Here is a 20741-nt window from a genome sequence, read left to right as displayed (position 1 = left end):
AATTATCAAACTGTCAGGAGGTTATGTTGCCTGGGACTGGGATGGGCTTTTTATTTAATATTTTTTAAACGTTATTTTTTATGTGTATGAGAGTTTTGTCTTCGTGTGTGTGTGTACACGCACGCACCTTGAGGAGGTCAGAAGAGAGACAGAATCCCCTGGAACTGGAGTTATGAGTGGTTGTGAGCCACCATGTGGGTGCTGGGAACCAAATCCGGGTCTTCTGCAAGAGCAGCAAAAACTCCGGCCCCTTTTGTATTTAATATTGCTAAGATGTAGAACGCCTTCGAAATTGCTCCCATGACGGTGCCGCCCAGGTAGGTTTTTGATGACGATGAGTCAGGGATCAGCCATCTTAGGAAGAAGCTCTGGACCTGCACGAGCCACTGCTGGGGGGCGGGGGTGCCAGGAGACGGATTGCCTTAGCCCAAGGCCTAAATGGGCGGCTTCCTGATCCTCCTTGTCTGGTTTCAGCGTCTTCAGCCTCTGTTCAGTGAGGCTTTGGCTGGGAACAGGGGTCCCGGGTGGTAGCAGTGGCGGAGGTGTGGCCGCACGGAGCTTGGCTTTGGGTGGGGGTGACTATGGTGATGGTGTTGGCGTTGGTGGCAGAGCTGATGCTGTTGGGGCAGTCAAGCCAGCAGCAAGCAGGAACGGCTCTGCCTTTACGTTTCCTGTTGGTCTCTTCCTTAGGTAGTACTTACGGACCCACGGAGGATTCCAGAGTGATGCTCACAAGTCTAGAGGTCCCGGCACGGTGGAACCGCATGAAACCCCTGAATATTTCAGATCCTTTAGTAATTCCGGAGTCTCCAGACCCCACTGGGACTCCAGGATCAAGGACTCCTTCACCGACCACAACTGAAGGTGTCATGGAATCCAGCAGTAGCTCTCCAGAAGAACCGTTTGCTCCAGGTACTGCTACCGGTGCCCGCTCTCTACCTGCCAGTCTGGGAGGTCAAAGTGCAAACCAGTCTGGCTAGGAAGGCGGGGTCTGCTCCGGTCCTTGCAGGGCTGGAGAGGTAGTCCTTTCTGAGGATGACCTTGATTATGTGGAATGGGTTGGAGGTGTGGAGCGCTGGCTTCACTTCTAACCTCTCTTTAGAAGCATGTGGCCATAGAATTATGGAGTTCAGTCACGGAAGGCCATCTGCCGTGAGGAAGTGGCCATGGCAGGCGAGCCTGCAGAGCAGAAACGAGCATGTCTGCGGAGGCTCCCTCATCAGCCACCAATGGGTGCTGACTGCGGCCCACTGCATATATGAGTAAGTGTTTGGGGACCTTGTTCGGGGGGCCCCTGATCCAGCTGTGTCCTGTCTCCCACTCTTAAGATTTTTGTTTTGGGGGGGGGGCGGTGATGCCAGCACTTGTGAGGCAGAGGCAGGCAGGTCTCTGAGTTCGAGGCCAGCCCAGTTTACAAAGCAACTTTCAGGGGAGCCAGAGCTGTTACACAGAGAAATCCTGTCCCGGAAAAAAAAAAACAAAAAACAAACAAAAAAACAAAAAATAACAGCAACAACAAAAAGATATTTTAGCTAGGTAGTGGTGGTACACACCTTTAATCCTGGCACTCACAGGTGGATCTCTGTGAGTTCAAGGTCAGTCTGGTCTACAGAGCGAGCACACACACACACACACACACACACACACACACACACACACACACAGATTTTTCCTTCTCATCTGTTAAAGGAGTGGTAGTCCAGGATTCGTGGCCAGTCTCAGGTGACACCTAAACATGTTCATTTTTAGCAAGTTTCCAGATGATTCTGGTCTAAGAAGCACACTTGGAGCACTGCTGCGTAGTCAGAGGTGGTCAGGGGTCCTGGAGAAGGGTGTGGTTTGAGAGGAAGGGGAGGGCTGATACTTGGCATCCACAGAAGGCTAGGCTGGGGAGCAAGCACCCTGTGTAGGGGTATGTAAGCCCTCCAGGACCTCTTTTTTCCTTGCAGCCAAGAGGAATACAAGGTGATGCTGGGAGACAATGTGCTGACTTCTGAATCTATAAATCAGACTCTCGTCCCCGTCAAAGACATCATTTATCCTGCCAATTTTGACTCTCAGACCATGAAGGGCGACATTGCTCTTGTTATGCTGGCCTTTGCTGTGAACTACTCCTCACATATCCAGCCTGTGTGCCTTCCCGAGAAGCCCTCCCAAGTGGAGAACGGGACATGGTGCTGGGTGACCGGCTGGAACCGCGAAAACGGTAAGGCTGGCAGGCAGGACGGCCTGGTGCTTCAGGTTGATCTGTGAGGGGAGGGGCGAGTTTCTAAGGGGAGGCGAATACACTGATAGCGAGCTCATTGCAACTGTGTTAGGCTTTTATTTTTGTGTCAGGACCTGGTTGCTTGGGTGACAGACGTGATGTGATGGTTTCTGTCCAAATTAGATTTGGGCTGGGGTAATGTGATACTAACCGATTTGAGCTGTTCTTCCCCCAAAGGGTTAAGCTTCCTCCTTCCTGGGCTGAGCAGAGCACAGGACCTTAGACCTTCCCTCTTGCAGCAGAGACTCTGGGGGATGTTGGTTGTCATTTTCTAGCTGGCGAGACTTTTCTTGTCTGTTTCCTCTGGGACAGGTGTCCAGTGCATGGCCTGTCTGTCTTAAGGGATCAACTGTATATTCACACAGGCGGTGGCACCGGGCAGATGCTGGTAGCCCCTGCCATCTTCTGGTACAGATCCTTGATTGTCTTTCTGTAGATACAGTCTTCACTTCAGCTCTCCTCCAGGAGGCCCGGCAAAACATTCTTCTCCAGAAGCCTTGTAATCAGCTGTTCCAGAGCCGGTTAAATACACCTGAAAACCTCGTGATGAAAGGGATGGTCTGTGGCCAGCACGACTCAGGACAGAGTCCTTGTTGGGTCAGTTTATGGGCCCCTTAAGGCCACCTCAAAGGCTCGAGTTATTTGCCATCACCACCTCCGTTCTTAGACAGGATTTCACTGAGTAACCCTGGAACTCTGCATAGACCAGGCTTGCCTCAAACTGGCAGAGATCCTCTTGCCTCTGCCTTCTGACACTGGAGTAGAAGGCATGTGCCATTAAGCCCTGCCACTACATCTTGTACAAACCCCTTAGTTAAGGTTTCCCATGAGTTGGCCTGGACTGGTCCTTCTAAAAGGTTTAGCCTTTGCTACCTAGGGACCCTGCTAAAGCATTTAAATCTGAGCATAATACAAAACCATGTTCTGTACTGAGTGTTATGCAGCACGCAACCCTACCAATGTGAGCATTTGCCCTTTATAATCTTAGTTAACCATATCACAGCCTTGTAACATAGGCATTAAAAATTTCTGGAAGTCAAAGTCCAGGGAGATAAATTGAAGCTCTTCCTATGAGTGCCTCTAGGATCCCCAGGTCCATTTCTTCCCTCTGCAGAAGACTGTATTCTTGAGAAGGGGTTTGGAGCTGTCAGTAGATGCACATTGGAATTTCTTGGAAAGGGGAGGGTATCATTGTTGTGATGGGGCACAGGCATATATAAGGGTTCAGAGGTCTATTGCTGAAGGAAGTTTTGTCTGCATTGGTAGCAATGGGATAAACTGGTTAGAGTTGAAGCTGGGTGTGATGGCGCACTCCTTTAATCCCAGCATTCTGGAGGCAGAGGCAGGCGGATCTCTGGGTTTGGGGCCAGTGTAGTCTACACTAGTGGTTCCGGGACTACACAGAGAAACCCTGCCTTGAAAGCAACAACAACAACAAAACAAAACAAAAAAAACCCCAAGTGGTTAGAGTTGGGATTTGTGCAGCCTGGAGCCCTGTGTCAAATTCCTAGACTGGCCCAGCCAGGGCTGAGAGGCAAAGCTGGGCGGGTGTGGTGAGAGTTACCACATCTAGGAGTCCTGAGCAGAGCCTGAGGTAGGGAGGGAGGTGTGTTTGAGGTGACCAAGGTTGTAGGACCTTGGGTTTAGGGTGGGTCAGGGCCGTGCAGAATTGCACTGGAAGGGGAAATTTGGCGTGCTTGGCTCTTGAAGGCAGCACAGCTGACCCACGGAGGAGGCTACTCAATGGGGTTAGGGCAGAGAGAACTTCTTAAGACTGTGGTAAAGATTCCAGGACCTCCATGCAAGGATGGTCCTCAAGGTATTTAATGTTTTTGAGGACTCGGGACAGAGCAGTCTAACTAGATACGGGAATGATGCTGGAATGGGCTCTGCAGGTTACATACTCTAGAGGCCAAGGCTAATACAGTTGCAGGATTATGAGTTCTGACAGGCTTAGACACTTACTAGAAAGGGTTTGGTATCCGTAGATTAGGGACTCCCAAGGTAAATGTCAGTCTATGACTGTTCCGCTGGGCTGGACTGGCTGTGCATCTTGTGTCTGTGCCTGGTCATCAGAGAAGGTATATCCTTGCTCAGAGGATAGGCAAGTTTTCACATGAGCTTTTCATCTGCTAAGTCTCAGCCATTAAAAGAATCTAGGGCCAGGTATGGTGGCTTACACCTTTAATCCCAGCTCTCGGAAGACAGAGACAGGTGGATCTCTATGAGTTCAAGGCCAGCCTAGTCTACAGAGCTAGTTCCAGGGCAGCTGGAGTTATTACACAGAGAAACCCTATAATCCTGTCTCAAAAAAAGAAAAAAAGAAAGAAAAAGAAAAAGAAAGAAGAAGGAAAAAAGGAAGGAAGGAAGGGAGGGAGGGAGGGAGGGAGGGAAGGAAAAAAGAAAGAAAGGAAGGAAGGAAGGAGGGAAGGAAGGAAGGAAGGAAGGGGGAGGGAAGAAAGGAAGGAGGGAGGGAAGGAAGGAGGGAGGGAGGGAAGAATCTAGGCCTGCAAGAGCCTTTGGGCCTTTGGGCCTGAGGAAGTCTCCCCAGCCATGCAGCCAGCCTGCTACCTCTTCCACTCCTACACTTGGTTTCTTTCTTCTCTTTTCCAGGGAGATTCTGGGAGCCCCCTTGTCTGTGAATCTGAGAACACGTGGACCCAGGTGGGAATTGTGAGCTGGGGCATCAACTGTGACGAAGTCCCTGTCCCCTTGGTTTACACAGACGTCGCTGAATACGATTCATGGCTCAAAGATATTCTAAGTCTGGCTTCCTGTACAGACGCCATGGGAGTCTTGGTCCTGCACCTGTCTCTGGCGCTGCAACTGGCCACCTTGGTCAGTTGCCTTCCTTAGCACACTCTCTTCCTGTTGGTTTGAGCCTCCCACTAGGCCTCTTCTCCAATCCCATTTTCCTCTCTCGGCCCTTTCTTCAGATTCCAGTCAGGATCCATTGCCCTGGGGAGAGGCATAGTGGACCGTGGCAGGGTGACTGGGGACTGCAAGGTGTCCTGACTGGTGTTCTGGTCACTCGTCTCAGGCACAGCTGATTGCTCTCTGCCTGGTGGGAATGAGAGTGAACTGATCCAGCTGGAGGCTAGGAGGGATACAATGACTAATAACATCTCAGAGGACATCTGTCAAGAAGAGAGGCCATCATTGGTCTAGACTGGCTGTTTGCATTACACAGATCAGTGACTGCTGGAAAAGGGGAGGGAGGGAAGGAGAGAGGGAGGGAGGAAAAGAGGAGCATTGCCAGCTCCCTGCAGAAGTATGTTGCTGGGACTTAAGTATCCGAGGCTGGCAGAAACTCCCTTGTATCCCATGTGGGGGTCTGTCAGTGAATGCACAACCCGTACCTCATACTCCTGCCTGGCACCCCTTCCTCAGTTTCCTAGTGGCCACATCCAGGGTCACCCCAAGTTGTGTTGAGGCAGTTTGGAGGGGGGGGATTTCAAATGTGCACCGAATAAATGTTTGGAGAGTGTCCTGTGTGTTCTGAAGCTCTGCTCACCTGAGATATGTCACCGCTCAGAGAACTGGACCCCCATATGCCTAGGAAGTTCCTTACAGTTGGCAGTAAGGCACAGAAGAGATGAGCTGGGCTAGCTCAGACCTGAGTCCTAGAGGTGGTTTGGTAGGCAATCCTGCTCCTCACATGCCTGGCGTAGTCATCAGCATCTGAGCAGGGATTTTACCTGCGCTGTACCATGTTCAAAGGTAGGAAGGGCTCAGGACAGGTGGGAACTGGGAGTAAGAATGAAGTCAGGCCGGGCGGTGGTGGCGCATGCCTTTAATCTCAGCACTCGGGAGGTAGAGGCAGGTGGATATCTGTGAGTTCGAGGCCAGCCTGGTCTACAAGAGCTAGTCCCAGGACAAGCTCCAAAACCACAGAGAAATCCTGTCTCCGGAAGAAAAAAAAAAAAAGAATGAAGCCAGGGCCTGAGAAGCAGTCTTTCTCTCTCTCTTTTTTAAAATTATTTATTCATTTGTCTTTCTCTTCTCACTATTCATCTGATTTTTATTTCCAAGGGCCATGTTCCCAAAGTCAGGAGGACTTGAAGAGAGATTCATCACATTTTATACAGCTTCCATCTTATACAGGGTTCCACTATAAATGTGTTCACTAGTCTCCTCCAATCCCCCCTCCCACCCTTTGTCTTTCCAGGGCTCCACGTCTCACCCTGTAGTAATATGAGCGGCGGGGCTGGGTCCCCAAAACCCCAGCCGCCTGGCTCGGCTAGCCTATGCCCCGAAATAATTACATGGACACTGTATTCTTTTCATCACTGCTTGGCCCTTAGCTCTGGCCCTTACTGGCTAATTCTCACATATTAATTTAGCCCATTTCTAATCATCTGTGTAGCGCCCCTAGGTGCGCTTACCGGGAAGATTCTAGCCTAAGTCCATCCTGGGTCGGAGCTGGGGCATGGCGTGCGTCTTCCCTGGAGCGGGTAGCATGGCGTCTCTCTGGGGCGTCTGCTCTGGAGAGGAGAGCTGCGGAGTCTGACCTCACTTCCTCTTCCTCCCAGCGTTCTGTTCTGTTTACTCCACCCACAGGGCCAAACAGTTTCTTTATTGCTTAACCAATGAAATCAACAGATTGATATATGACACTCCCACATCATCACCCTCTGCTCCCCCTGGCTTCAGTGGGCATCCAGTTCTAACCACTGCCAAAGGATGGATGAATCTCACGGAGTTTACATCAACCCCCTCTCTATTTATTTTTATTTTTGAGACAGGACACCACTATGTATCCCTGACGGATTCATCTCTTAATGAATACATACATCACCTGATACGTTAAGAAACCACCGGACCTGGAATAGATGAGGAGGTGTTTGTCTATGTCCTCACCACTTGGAAGGCAGAGGCAAAGACCATCAGTGATTCCTTTGCTACACACTGAGTTTGAGGCTAATCCTACAAACTGGGGTATGAGGTGTTGTGACAAAATGACAGCAAGCTCCCAAACCACCTCCACCCTCCAGCAACTGCTGGCTCTTCAGAGACTAACAACACACACTTAACATTGTTTACCACAGCAAGCTATTCCGTGTCAGTAGATAGCTCTTCCTCCTTTATATAGCTCCGCTCTTGCCTCATGGCCCATTCTTCACCCGTGAGAGCACACTCTGAGAACTTGTTAAAGTCACATTACTGCTGGGAGTGATGGGACATATCTAATCCCAACACTTGGGAGCCAGATGCAGGAGGATTTCCACAAGTTCAAAGCTAGTCAGGACTATACAGAGAGGGACCCTGTCTAAAAAGAAATATAATTCACATTATTGGTCTCACCAAGGAAGTTTTCAATCCCAGGAGCCAGGGCCAAGGTGTGAGGATGAAGATCAAGTTCCCAGGTGCTGTTGGTGCAGCTGGTCTGGGGACCTAACTTTAAGAACCAAATGCTGGCAGAAGGACAGCCTTCTCTGGCCTACCTTGACGTGTAAATGGCACAGATTACTCACCCAAACGCATTTAAATGCCAAACTGGGGTGGGATGGGGTGGGGTAGGGCTGGAGAGATGATTTAGTGGTTGTGAGCTTCCATAAGACACAAATTTGATTTACAGAACCTAACTGGTGGCTTCTAACCGTCTGTAACTCCAGCCCTGGGGAATCCGAAGCCTTCTTCTGGCTTCTGTGGGCGTCACATACATACTATGGTGCACAGACATGCATGCAGACAAAACGCACATAAAATAAAATTAAACTAATAATCTTTGTTTTTCAAGACAGGGTTTCTCTGTGTAACAGTCCTGACTTACTGAAACTCACTCTGTAAATCAGGTTGGCTGCTGCCACTGCCGTTAAATAAATAAATAAACGAATAAATAAATACTGGCTGGGTGGCAATGACTCATGCCTTTAATCCCAGCACTTGGGAGGCAGAATCAGGCAGATCTCTGTGAGTTTGAGGCCAGCCTGGTACAAAGTGAGTTCCAGGACAGCCAGTACTGTTGCACAGAGAAACCCTGTCTCAAAAACAAACATACAAACAATGTTTCAATGCCAGTCTGGGTGCCTGGGTCTGGAGAGTTCTGCTGGACACCTGGAACTAAACAGGAATTTTGGTGATCATCTCACAATCTCTGCTGGGCTCTGGAGATCCAAAGAGATCGTCCCTCTGTGAAAAGCCCGGTTTACGCCCAAGGCCAGGCACAGACAAGTGGCGACAGTCCTTCATATTGTTGGTCTGTGGACCAGGTCAGCTGCCCTTCATGACTCAGCATCCTGCCCCAGCTGTGCCCCTCCTTGATTTAGTCTTGATCCAATTCATCTATTACCTTTTCAGAACCATCTTCCTGATGTTATTTTCTGTCTGGGGGTTTTCCTGGTCCTTGTCAAGAGTTACCATGAAACTCGTGCACAGGCCCAGAGAACAAGAGAATAGCCCGAGGCTGGACCACAAGATGCCGTTCCTGGCCCAGGAATCTTTCCCCAGTTAGGTTCTGGGTGCCCTGCCACACTATGAGAACACTGCGGGTGTTTTCACAGTTCTGTAATCCGAGATCCCGTCCCAGTCAAGGGATCTGAACTCACCTTAAGGACCAGATTGGGTCCAGGTACGAGAATCGAAGGCCCTGAAGAGGCATGGTCAGGCTCTTGGCCATCATGTCACGTGTCTAAGACGTCATCACGTACGGGATGTAGGCACGTGACAGCGCGCTGGAGCTGTCTCCGCAGCCCACAGGTACATACATCTTCATGGCTGCGTCGTCGTCGTTGTGTGGCCTGGGCGCTTGGCCTGGATCCTTGAGGCACTGGGTCCTAACCTGTTTTGTGACACTACTGTTGCTGCCTCCGCCTTCAAACTTAGGTGAGGTGGGCACCTTCTCTCCTTCTCTGCTGTGTCTTTTGTCAGTGTCTTCTCTCTAGTCTTGCTCAGGTTGGCTGTTTACTTTCCAGCCGCTTGGAACTTGTGTAGGCCACTCTCCCCTCACTGTCTCCTCTCTTCTGCTTCCCAGTCCTAGGTCACAACTACCCTGTGGTCTCCTGGAGACAGCAGCAGACAGCATCCCTGGCCTCTCCCTCCATGCCCAGGCACCTTCCGTATCTCCATCCTCGCAAAAGGATGATTGGCTTCTTCCCATCACCAGCCTTTGACTGTCTTTTCAGACCCCCCCCCCCCCCCCCCCCCCCCCCCCGCCCCAGCCCCCGTGAATCCTCCGACTGCTCTGTAACAGTACCCATAGCCACTTCTTTGCCAGTGGGAGTATGCCTCCCGAGCAGAGTTGGGGCTGCAGCAGGGCCGGGGGTGGGGTGGGGGTTGTCCCCCCCCCCCCCCTCCGTGCTTAGAGGCGCTGCTTACATCAATCAGTCATACTCATCCGCCCAAGGGCGTTCCTTGGTTTTCTTCCACCATTCTTCTCAGTGCGCTGCCAGCCTTCCCCAAGAGTCATTATGGCTTCATGCTTCCCTCTGGCTCTTTATTTCCCATGTAATCCTCAGCCCATTCCTGACCTCTCCTCCTTATTGTTCCCGGTTTTGTTTGTTTGTTTTGGTTTTTGTTGTTGTTGTTTTTCAAGACAGGGTTTCTCTGTGTCTCTTTGTTGCCTGCCCTGGAACTAGCTCTTTTTTTTTTTTTTTTTATCTTCCATGATGATCAGATCTGAGAAACTAGCTCTTGTAGACCAGACTGGCCTCAAACTCACAAAGATCCTCCTGCCTCTGTCTCTCGAGTGCTGGGATTAAAGGCGTGCGCCACCACCGCCTGGTTCGTTTTGATTTTTTATTAATCTCTTCCTTTTTTATTTCCTGTGGCTTCTCCTACAACCCTTTCCCCCTTTTTATTTTTCCTTCTTTTATTTGGGGAGAAGGGCAAGGTCTCATGAACCCTTGGGTAGCCTTGAACTTTCTGTGTAGCTGAGGATAGACAGCTTGAAGTCCAGGACCTCCTGTCTCCACGTCCGAAGTGCTGGGATTACAAACACACACCACCTCCCTAGCTTCCTGAGTCTCCTGTTTCAGGAGAACCCCTCCTCCGTGTCCACATCGTGCCGCCCAGTCTCTGCTTGATTACAAACACACACCACCTCCCTAGCTTCCTGAGTCTCCTGTTTCAGGAGAACCCCTCCTCCGTGTCCACATCGTGCCGCCCAGTCTCTGCTTGTTTCCAACTTAAGGTGCTATTGATTTCTTCCCTCTTACCCAGGTACCCCAGGCATTGGACTGCATCGTGTCCTGCCACCTAAGACAATAGCCTGAAGGAGCACCCACCTGCTGGACCTCTTCCCCGAACCATCCTGAAGCATCTCACTTTGCTGGTGTCTACGCCAGACCCTCATTCTCCTAAAAGCTGGCTTTCTTTCTTAGTTGTCTGTCTTAGTGAAGTGAATGACAGCCAGTCCTTCTCTGCATTCAGAAACCAGTGCCAGTCCAGACTAACCCATGTCCCTTGGTCGCCCCTCAAGCTCGTCATATCTGTCCTTAGAGCCTCGTCCAGGTCCCTCCCTGCTTGCCTGAGTTCTGCAGAGATGCAGGGGAGAACCCCGCCCCCCATCTATTTTGTCACTTTCCTGTCTCTGCCCTACTGTCCTCGTAACACAATCCATATGATCCACGCCATGCATCCGATCCACGCCGTCCATACGATCCACGCCATGCATATGATCCACGCCGTCCATATGATCCACGCCATGCATCCGATCCACGCCGTCCATACGATCCACGCCATGCATATGATCCACGCCGTCCATAGGATCCACGCCATGCATCCGATCCACGCCGTCCATACGATCCACGCCATGCATATGATCCACGCCGTCCATAGGATCCACGCCATGCATCCGATCCACGCTGTCCATATGATCCACGCCGTCCATACGATCCACGCCATGCATCCGATCCACGCCATGCATCCAATCCACACCGTCCATACGATCCATGCCATGCATCCGATCCACGCCATGCATCCGATCCACGCCGTCCATATGATCCACACCATGCATCCCATCCATGCCGTCCATACGATCCACGCCATGCATCCGATCCACACCTCTGCTGGCCTCATTTTTCTCTTCCACCACAGACATAATTTTCATCCTCCAAAGACTCTGGAATACTCTATTGTATTTCTCCCTGGAGGACTTTTTTTTTTATCAGTTTTTATTTGTTTTTCCCCTCTCAGCTGTTGCTTACACCTGCCACCTCTTCTAGGTTGACCTGACATCTCAGTCCCTGCCCTTGTCCTGATCTCACGTGGTGACGATGTGTTTACTGTCTGAATAGCTGAGCAGCATGTGTCCTCAGACAGGTTCTGTCTGATACGGTTGTTTCCCAGTCTGCGACTTCAGACTAGGAACAGCATCAGATTCGGGACTATTTGATGAACGAGGGAGTGAACTAATTATTTAGTCCATCCTGTTACAAGTTATCACTGTCCTTCTCTCCTTCAGGTGATAAAGAGGACCACGACCAGCCAGGTGGGTCAGTGGGGCCCCATGGCAGGGAAAGGTCCAGTTCCTGGGAAAAATGCATTCTGAAAGTTTCTGCCTGAATAGCATTTCTGGCTTGGTAGGAAGCAAGTATTGAATGCACTTCCTAAACAACGTATACCACTGCCGGGACACAGCCCTGAGTGCTAAGAAAGAGTGTCTGGGTCATCCATGGGCATGCAGGGCTACTCTGATCTCAGCTCTGGCTTTGAGTCTTCTCTACAGCTTCATAACAAGCTTCCAGGGGCACTGGCTACAGAGCCTGGCTCCTGAGGTTTCCTGTCTTTCCCCTTATACCCAGGGGTGCATGGTTGGGTTCATAGGCCTCCCTTGTCAGTTCACTATTGACTATGTGGTTAATTTGGCTGTATTCTTGCTTCTGTCTAAGCCTTACTGCTTTCTGCTTTCTCTCTGTAATTCAGTCTCATTTAAAGATGGTGTGCATGTGTGGGTGTGTGTCTCTGTGTGTGTGTGTGTCTCTGTGTCTGTGTGTGTGCGTCTGTGTGTGTCTGTGTGTGTGTCTCTGTGTGTGTCTGTGTGTGTGTCTCTGTGTGTGTGTGTGTCTGTGTGTGTGTCTCTGCATGTGTGTGTGTCTCTGTGTGTGTGTGTCTGTGTGCGTGTGTCTGTGTGTGTGTCTGTGTGTGTGTGTCTCTGCGTGTGTGTGTGTCTCTGCGTGTGTGTGTCTGTGTGTGTGTGTGCACGAATGCGTGTAGAGAACAGAAGTCAAACTCAGGTGCTGTTCCTCAAGCATTGCCCGCTTTGTTTCTGGAGACAGAGTCTCTTATTGTTTGGATGGTTACGGATTAGGGTAGACTGGCTGGCTAGCGAGCACCAGGGATCTGCCTGTCCTCGCCTCCCCAGCCTTGGGATTACAAACCTATACCACCATGCCTGGCTTTACTCTGTGCCAGGGATTGAACTCATGTCTTGATGCTTGCACACCAAGCACTTTACCAACTGAGCTGTCTCCCAGCACCTAAAGATGTTTTTATTTGTGCATAAAATTGTTTTTGTTAATTTTTATTTTATGTGCTGTAGTGTGTTTGCCTGCGCAAATGTATATGCTTTGTGCCAGCAAAGGATGCCAAGTCCCCGGGAATTAGAGTTACATATGATTGTAGTCAGCATGGTAGTGCTGAGAACCAAACCTGGTCTCTCAGAGAACGGCAAGCGCTCTTAATCGTGAGCCTTCTCTTTAGTCCGTTGCTTGTTTTTAAAGTTAGTATGTAATCAGCTTTGTTACACTTTCAAACATGTTTGTAATTTTGCTTTGTCATATTCTTCCCCCTTACCCGCCCTTTCTTTTAATAAATGTTTTGAGGAAAAACCTTTCTCTTTTTTCTTATTTTTTATTTTTATTATTTTATTTATTTATTAGAAACAGGATATCTCTCTGCATGGTCCGAGTTATCCTGGAGGTCTGTAGACCAGGCTGGCCTCAAACTCACAGAGATCTGCCTGCCTCTGCCTCCCAAGTGCTGGGATTAAATGCGTGCACCACTACACCTGGGAGCACCTTGTACTTTATTTATAATCCCTGCACCTATATTCATTCATTCATTCATTCATTCATTCATTCATTCATACACTTTGCCTGGTAGACCAGTGGGCAAACTAATAACTGTGGGCTCCCGACTATGCAGGGTAAAGACCTCTCGTAGAGAAATTCATAGCTATTTTTCTACCCACTCTGACCAGTGTGGGGACTTTTTACATCACAGAGATGCAGCCAACAGGACAGCTTTTCAACATGGCCCAGTACCAGAAACACATTTTTCCTCTTGAAACCCCTGCTCCGTTTCTGCATTGTTTTGAGGTTCAGCATGGATTGTCCTCTGTGGATTTCATTTTTACTCTCCAGCTGTGGGGTCCCTCTGTCTCTTTCTCCATGCTCTTATCTCTGTAACTGTCATGTTTTGTCTAGTTCGGGGCCCTTGGGTCCACTGTCCTCTGCCCCTCAGTCTCCTCTCTGGAACGGGAAGAAGCCCCTATGGTACAGCTCTGGCAACCTGACCCCAGAGGGAGACTTGTTGCTACTAGTCATTCTGATTGTCCTCTCTGTGTACACTGTACTCTCTGCAATGCTTATTCTGAAGTTTGTGGCAAGCCCTGGTGGCCAGACAACTTGAAGAAGAGCCGCCATTGGCCCTGGGAAGTGAGCCTTCGCATACAGAACAAGCACGTGTGTGGAGGGGCCCTCATTGATATCAACTGGGTAGTCTCTGCAGCTCACTGCATCCGGGGGTGAGTGTGGCCCATGAGTCAAGGATGTAAAGGCCCTAGTGGGCCTGGTCCAGCTTCCTCAGTACTCCCATGAAACCATGAAGAAAATCAGAACCAGGAAGAGTGGGAAGGAGCATCCAGCACAGGGGAAGAGTCAGGCTCAGGACCTCACAAGGTTCATGGACTACGTTGGGATGGGTCTCCAAGCAACAGAGACTGTATCCTAAGCTGGGCAACAGGAAAGCCCAGACCCCAACCCCAGGAGTCAGTCTCTCTCTCTCTCTCTCTCTCTCTCTCTCTCTCACACACACACACACACACACACACACACACACACACGACTCAACGGGACTGTGAATGAAAGGGTTGCTATGCCTTTGACCTTGAGTGTCCCAGGCTGGATTAATCCAGATTGAGTGGAGAGAGCATGTTAGGCAGGTCTTCAGGGACAGGAAAAGGTCCTGGGAGGTGGCAGGTGCGTTGTGTAGAAAACTCTGTCTGCTGGGTGTGCTTCTGTATCTCCCGCAGTAACAAAGAATACTCAGTGATGCTGGGTAGCAGCAAGCTGCATCCCGAGGGCTCTTCCAGGGCCCTGAAGATTCCCGTGGCGGACATCATTGTGCATCCCAAGTACTGGGGCCGGAACTTCATCAGAAGCGACATTGCCCTTCTCCGTCTCGAATCCCCTGTCTCCTTCAACAAGCACATGCAGCCCATCTGTCTCCCAGAGCAAGGCTTCAGCTTGAAGGCTGGGACTCAGTGCTGGGTGACTGGCTGGGGCAAGACTAAGCAGCACTCCTCAGGCAAGTTGAATGGGTTTGGAAATGTCCCTTTGGGACTGCATTGCCCCATCCCTTGTGCACCCTCGAGGAGGCCATGGCTGTGGTTTCCAGTCTGTGGTTTGGAGTGTGTTAAGCGCTCCTCATATGGTGCTCATTGTTCCGGTTCCCATAGGGACTGCAGTCGGGCTAAAGCTGCTTGGGCTGGCTGGGCGTAATCATCTACCTCTTAGGGAAACTCAGAGCTGGGAAGCCATCCCTCCCTTCTTCTCTGGCCACAACTGAGACAGCTGCCATGCTCTGGACCCTTGGCGATGCCTGGAAGGGAGTCACAGAGTAGGGCAAAGGGGTGGGCGATACAGAGGCTGACAAAGTGTCGAAGACGCTAGGTACATGGATGAATTGCACCTGTAACTCCAGCATTAGTGAGGAGCCAGGGAGTGATGAGTTCAAAGCCAGCCTCAGGTACATAAGTTTGATACCAGCCTGGGCTGTCTGAAACTGTGGGTTTTTTTTTTTAAATATTTATTTATTTATTGTGTATACCGTATTCTGCCTGCATATATGCCTGCAGGCCAGAAGAGGGCACCAGATCTCATTACAGATGGTTGTGAGCCACCATGTGGTTGCTGGGAATTGAACTCAGGACCTCTGGAAGAGCAGTCAGTGCTCTTAACCACTGAGCCATCTCTCCAGCCCCAACTGTGGGTTTTTTTTGTTTGTTTTTAAACAAAACAAAACAAAAACAACCAAGCTCAGGGGATGCGAGCTGAGCTCTGAGTAGATAGATGACCAAAAATACCTAGAGAAGTGCCTGACAGTTGGGGCTAAGGGGATAAATGCTATGGAAAGGAAGATCCCAGGGTTGGGGTTCCAGGTTGTAAGTGGCTGTGCTGGGACTTGGGAGCCTTCTGGGTTCAGCAACACAAGCTTCCTCGAGAAGAGGCTCCTGAACCAAAGCCTGGCACGGTGAGGGGGTCGCTGTGTCAGGCCTACAGTGCCGGAAAGACCGCACGGAGGGAGGTGCACAGGTGTGGGGTAGGGCTCAGCCGACCTGCAGGGAGTCGGGGGATCACAGCTTATCCCTTCTGCTCCCTACAGACAACTTGACACTGACTCCAGAGCTTCGGGAGGCCCAGGTCTTCATTTTGGACAACAAGAAGTGTGACCATATTTTCCACAAGACGTCCTTCTATCCCCAAGTTATCCCGCTCATCCGGAGGAACATGCTGTGTGCCACCAATTATGGAGAGAATGCATGTTATGTGAGTTTCTGGGGGCTTCTGGCAGCTCTCTTTCTGAATGAGTACTGGGGTATGGTCTCTTTCCCCATTACCATCACTAACCTCTCATCTTTTCTCTCTGACTGCTAATGGCTGCAATTCTTCGGTGTGGTCTCCAACTGAGAAGCCAAAGGGGCCCCAGCTAGTAAACTCCTGCAGGAGCGATTCTCTCTAACAGAGCTGAGGGGGTGGACATTGTAGGTCCTGTGGTGCCAGCAGGACCTCCACCACCCCTTTGTCTTTGCCTAGGGGGACCCTGGGGGGCCATTGGCTTGTGAAATTGATGGAAGATGGATTCTGGCCGGGGTGTTATCGTGGGAGAAGGCCTGCATCAAACCTCAGAATCCAGCTGTATACACTCGCCTCACCAAATATACCAGATGGATCAAGGAGGAAGTGAACCACGCAGCACCGCCAGCGCCCTGCCAGGCCTCCTGCGTCCTATCCCTGTTCTGGCTGCTGCAGCTCCCAGCAGGCCCGTGACTGCTCCACCCCTCCTCTTCCTGCTCTGCCCCTGCTGAATGGCATTAGGTCGCTGATGGAGTGAGGTTGCACGTCCACACTCCACAGGAGTCAGGGTGGGAATGGAGTGGTCCCTGCAGAGAGTGGGTCCTGCAGGGAGGCCTAGAGTGGCCAGGAGAACGGGGTGTGGCTTGGAAGCAACATTCTGGACTTTAAGACCAAGAGCAGAGATTAAATTTGTGTGAGCATCAGCTGGCCCCCTTCTCCCCCTTGTTCTTTGGGGGTGACTCTGGGGGTTGGGGTAGATGGGGTAGTTTGGGGACTCATGGTTTTTGCTGTGTTTCTAGTACTGGGGCACAGAAATAAGAGCCTGGGCTTGTGGTCTCAGTCTCGTCACTTGCTTAGTGGTCAGAGTGTTAGGGCAATTGAAACATATACAGTGGGAATAGTCCACAGCTAGAATGCCAGACTCAGAGTCTAGTTGGGTAATTTTTCCTCCCTCCCTCCCTCCCTCCCTCCCTCTCTCTTCACTTTAAACTGCTTGTTAAAAGTGTGATATGATCACTGTAGAGAGTTAGAAAACACACCAAAGCCTAATTGCCCAATCTGAGTGTTCCATCTGCATTTGAATTGAAAATACATTTGTGTTTGTGTGTTTTGTTTTTCGAAACAGGGTTTCTCTGCAGCTTTGGAGCCAGTCCTGGAACTAGCTCTTGTAGACCAGGCTGGCTTTGAATTCACAGAGATCTGCCTGCCTCTGCCTCCCGAGTGCTGGGATTAAAGGTGTGTGCCACCACTGCCCAGCTTGAAAACACTTTTTTTGAACAAAGTTTGGTGCAGAGGGACAAGCCTTCTGCAGGTCGGAAAGACTAGGACCAAGATGCAGAGCCAGCAAAAGAAGCATACAGACTTTTTTTCTGAGGGATTAAAGCTTCTTCTTTTATTTTTTTTTGTCCTTGTTCTACTCTGTTCTTTTTTCTTCTGTTCTTCTACCCTGATGTCTTCTTCTCCATCTTCCCTGATGTCTTCTTCTCCATCTTCCCTGATGTCTTCTTCTCCATCTTCCCTGATGTCTTTTTCTACATCTTCCCTGGTGTCTTCTTCTCCATCTTCCCTGGTGTCTTCTTCTATATCTTCCCTGATGTCTTCTTCTCCATCTTCCCTGATGTCTTTTTCTACATCTTTCCTGGTGTCTTCCTTCTCTCTTGTCTTTTTTTTTCCTTTACAGTTTATATACCCCAGCAGAATCTTTCAAACAATATAAAAGTTATACTGTGGATACATTTTATTTTTTAAGTAAATGATTGCAATGAATACAAGTAAAAATTATATTTTTCATATCCCTTACATGATTGAATATTTTACATATTACAGGTGAAAAACAAGACTTTTCACAGACCAGAACTCTTTCAGCCATAATTGTTTACATAGGCAGTAGTTTTTATAATTGCCAGGAAAACAGGTTACTAGTTTCACTTTTTATACTGAAGAGTCCTGTCCAATTATTTTAACTAACCATCCAATTCTTTGTTTTCCAGTTACATGAAGTCATTTGTTTAAAGCCTTGTTTAGCTATGATGCCCACTGAAACCCGTGAACACATTTCCCCAAATCAGAAAGAACTTGTGTTAACTCCTGGGACTCGATTGTTTTCCTTAATCATTAGCCTAAACCATTGTCTATATAGCTCCTCGAGAGAAACTCTTAACTCCTAGCTGGGCGACACTTCCTTAGTTCTATTTTCTATCCTCTGCAGCCCCTGCTTTATCAGTGGGGGTGGGGGGGGGACGGGGAGCAGCACTTTAAACAGTTCAGCTTAAGAGGAAATCCTCTTCATAATAATCTACGGGTAAAAATGCCAGTAGAACGGGATATTTCCGTGACATAATCATAATCCACTAAAGGCACCAGGGACCCCCGACACCCATTCACACTATGCCAGATACTAGAGAAAATGGCAGCCGCAAACATGTAAAGGCACAGCAGTAACAAGAGACTTTCTGGAGCTGAAGCCCTTGGGGCCTTGCATATCTGAGACTCACCCATCAGTGCCTTGCATTCTCATGGGCCAATCTCCTGAAGCAATAGCTCTCTGCTGCTCCTCCGACAGGGCCACCAGCAGTTTGAGCTACAGCTAATTGGTTCGTGCTTGTCAATTGTGTTCTTCAAATCTCGTCAACACCTCATGTACTTTACATCTGCACAGTCTGTGGGTTTCTGAGAGGGTTAACCCAAAATCAGGGGTAGTCTGTTTCTTCTTAAGGTTCTGTTTTATATAGTCTGGAGAATGATGTATGACAGCCATACTTTAGGGTTTGAATGAGTGAATTTATTAAGTATCTAGTAAACCAAAGGAAAAGAATAAATAGTAAGAGATAGGTAGATGGTTGGATGATAAATGGATAGATAAATAGATAGATATAAATAGATGATAGATATAGATAGATGATAGATAGATATAGATAATAGGTAGATAGATAGATAGATAGATAGATAGATAGATAGATAGATAGAAGCACCATTGAATCAGGTGTTTAAAATACCTAGCAGAAATTGACTAGGGAGGGGCTAGAGAGATGGCTTGGTGGTTAAGAGCACTGGCTGCTCTTCCAGAGGTCCTGAGTTCAATTCCCAGCAACCACATGATGGCTCACAACCATCTGTAATGATATCTGGTGCCCTCTTCTGGCATATGGGCATACATGGAGGTAGAATGTCGTATACGTAATAAATAAATCTTAAAAAAAAAAAAAGAAACCCTGTCTTGAACCCCCCCCCCCAAAAAAAAAGAAAGAAAGAAAAAAAAAGAAATTGACTAGGGAGTACTGTTTAGTCAGTCCTGGACATCCATAGAGTCCCAGGCAGCTGAGTCCCCTCAGGTGAGGCTTCCAAGTAGGAAAACAAACAGCAACAGATAGAGACATCATTATCAAACCTGATACCCGCGTGGGAGCTAACAGCCATCTGTAACTCCTGTTCCAGGGCCTCTGATGCCTCTTTGGCCTCCTGGCATGATCACTTCCTTCATATGAATAGGCAAAATTACCCATACATACCTAATCATTTTTCATAAAATAGATTCATTAATTGATTACAAATGTGCTTAGTTTTTGTCTTGCTATCTTTGTTTTATTGATCAAATGCCCTCTTCCTTCTCAGAAGAAATTGTTTTAAAAGATGGGGCTGAAGAAATGGCTCAGCAGTTAAGAGCACTGGCTGATGCTACAGAGGACCCAGGCTCAGTTCCTGGCACCCACATGGTGACTCATAACAGTCTGTAACTTAGGTTGTGGGGGCTCTGCCTTCCTCTTCTGGTCTCTGTGGGAACAGAACACATGCAATATGTGTGTGTGCATGTGTGTATGTGTGTGTAGTGTATATATGTATGTGTATGTATATATAATTTATATATATACACACATTCAGGCAAACATGCTAAAATAGAATAAATCTTTTTAAAAATAAAATATTTTGCCGGGAGGTGGTGGCGCACGCCTTTAATCCCAGCACTTGGGAGGCAGAGGCAGGCGGATCTCTGTGAGTTCGAGACCAGCCTGGTCTACAGAGCTAGTTCCAGGACAGGCTCCAAAGCTACAGAGAAACCCTGTCTCGAAAAACCAAAATAAAATAAAATAAAATAAAATAAAATAAAATAAAATATTTTTCACAGAGGCAAAGAGTTTCTCTGTTTTGGAGTTCTCTCTCCACTTTGAATATCTTTCTGCTATGTTGAGGACATCCGACTATAGGAGTCACCATTTCCTGCGTTTTCTACCACAAGAAAAAAGTTTGATTTGCTTGTTTCTGACATCACACAGCAGGTGCACTTCATTTCTGAGCCCTTTCTGTCAGCGCGAAGCCGTAGACCGCTCAGTGCTCGGAGCTGCTGGGTTTCCATTCTCTGAGACAGCAGGTGGACAGTGTCCGTGAAGCCTTCCCGAAGCCGCCTGTGAAGTCTCATCCTCCGGGCACCTCTAGACTCTTTCCAGGGGCGAAGGTTCAGTTGTGGCTTCCACACGTCTGCTTTATTACATAGTTCTCTATACAGCAGTCATGCCAGGTCATCTCCCTCAGCAGCGGGTGAAAGTGTGCCACTCCGTGCCTTCAGCAACACTGGGTACCTCGGGTGGAGAGGTGAGGAGGAGATCCTAGACACCATGTATTCTGGAAGTCTGCAAATTGCTGCTTCTCCAGAAGCCTCAGGCCAGGCCCCCACCCTACACACTCCCAGGACCTACTCTGTTTTGAAAATACCTGAGAGCAAAACCACCTCTCACAGCAGTCTA

At 49.0% G+C, this 20741-nt stretch overlaps 2 protein-coding genes across 2 annotated transcripts; both read left to right on the top strand.

Annotated features, from left to right (window-relative positions):
• Nucleotides 1-300: 300 nt before the first annotated feature.
• LOC142846704 (serine protease 43-like) lies at nucleotides 301-5122 on the top strand. The gene is made up of 7 exons (XM_075967540.1): nucleotides 301-317; nucleotides 475-584; nucleotides 691-912; nucleotides 1103-1262; nucleotides 1950-2206; nucleotides 2703-2863; nucleotides 4880-5122. Exons 1-7 carry the CDS (start codon nucleotides 301-303, stop codon nucleotides 5120-5122), a joined length of 1170 nt encoding a protein of 389 aa, XP_075823655.1.
• Nucleotides 5123-8979: 3857 nt separating this feature from the next.
• On the top strand, nucleotides 8980-16476 carry LOC142846703 (inactive serine protease 45-like). Its single transcript, XM_075967539.1, has 6 exons — nucleotides 8980-9091; nucleotides 11670-11696; nucleotides 13805-13952; nucleotides 14460-14734; nucleotides 15812-15975; nucleotides 16243-16476. Exons 1-6 carry the CDS (start codon nucleotides 8980-8982, stop codon nucleotides 16474-16476), a joined length of 960 nt encoding a protein of 319 aa, XP_075823654.1.
• Nucleotides 16477-20741: the final 4265 nt, after the last annotated feature.

This window comes from Microtus pennsylvanicus, chromosome 3, assembly GCF_037038515.1.
Source record: "Microtus pennsylvanicus isolate mMicPen1 chromosome 3, mMicPen1.hap1, whole genome shotgun sequence".
Classification (NCBI taxonomy): Eukaryota; Metazoa; Chordata; class Mammalia; order Rodentia; family Cricetidae; genus Microtus; species Microtus pennsylvanicus.
Note: the sequence above shows the minus strand (reverse complement) of the source record. Positions and strands in the feature narration are given on the sequence as shown.

Coding starts and splice junctions, on each gene's coding strand:
- LOC142846703 (XM_075967539.1), top strand. CDS start 8,980: ATGGCTGCGTCGTCGTCGTTGTGTGGCCTGGGCGCTTGGCCTGGATCC. Junction 14,735..15,811: donor GACTAAGCAGCACTCCTCAG/GCAAGTTGAATG, acceptor TGCTCCCTACAG/ACAACTTGACACTGACTCCA. Junction 15,976..16,242: donor ATGGAGAGAATGCATGTTAT/GTGAGTTTCTGG, acceptor GTCTTTGCCTAG/GGGGACCCTGGGGGGCCATT.
- LOC142846704 (XM_075967540.1), top strand. Junction 585..690: donor TTTGGGTGGGGGTGACTATG/GTGATGGTGTTG, acceptor TCTCTTCCTTAG/GTAGTACTTACGGACCCACG. Junction 913..1,102: donor AGAAGAACCGTTTGCTCCAG/GTACTGCTACCG, acceptor ACCTCTCTTTAG/AAGCATGTGGCCATAGAATT.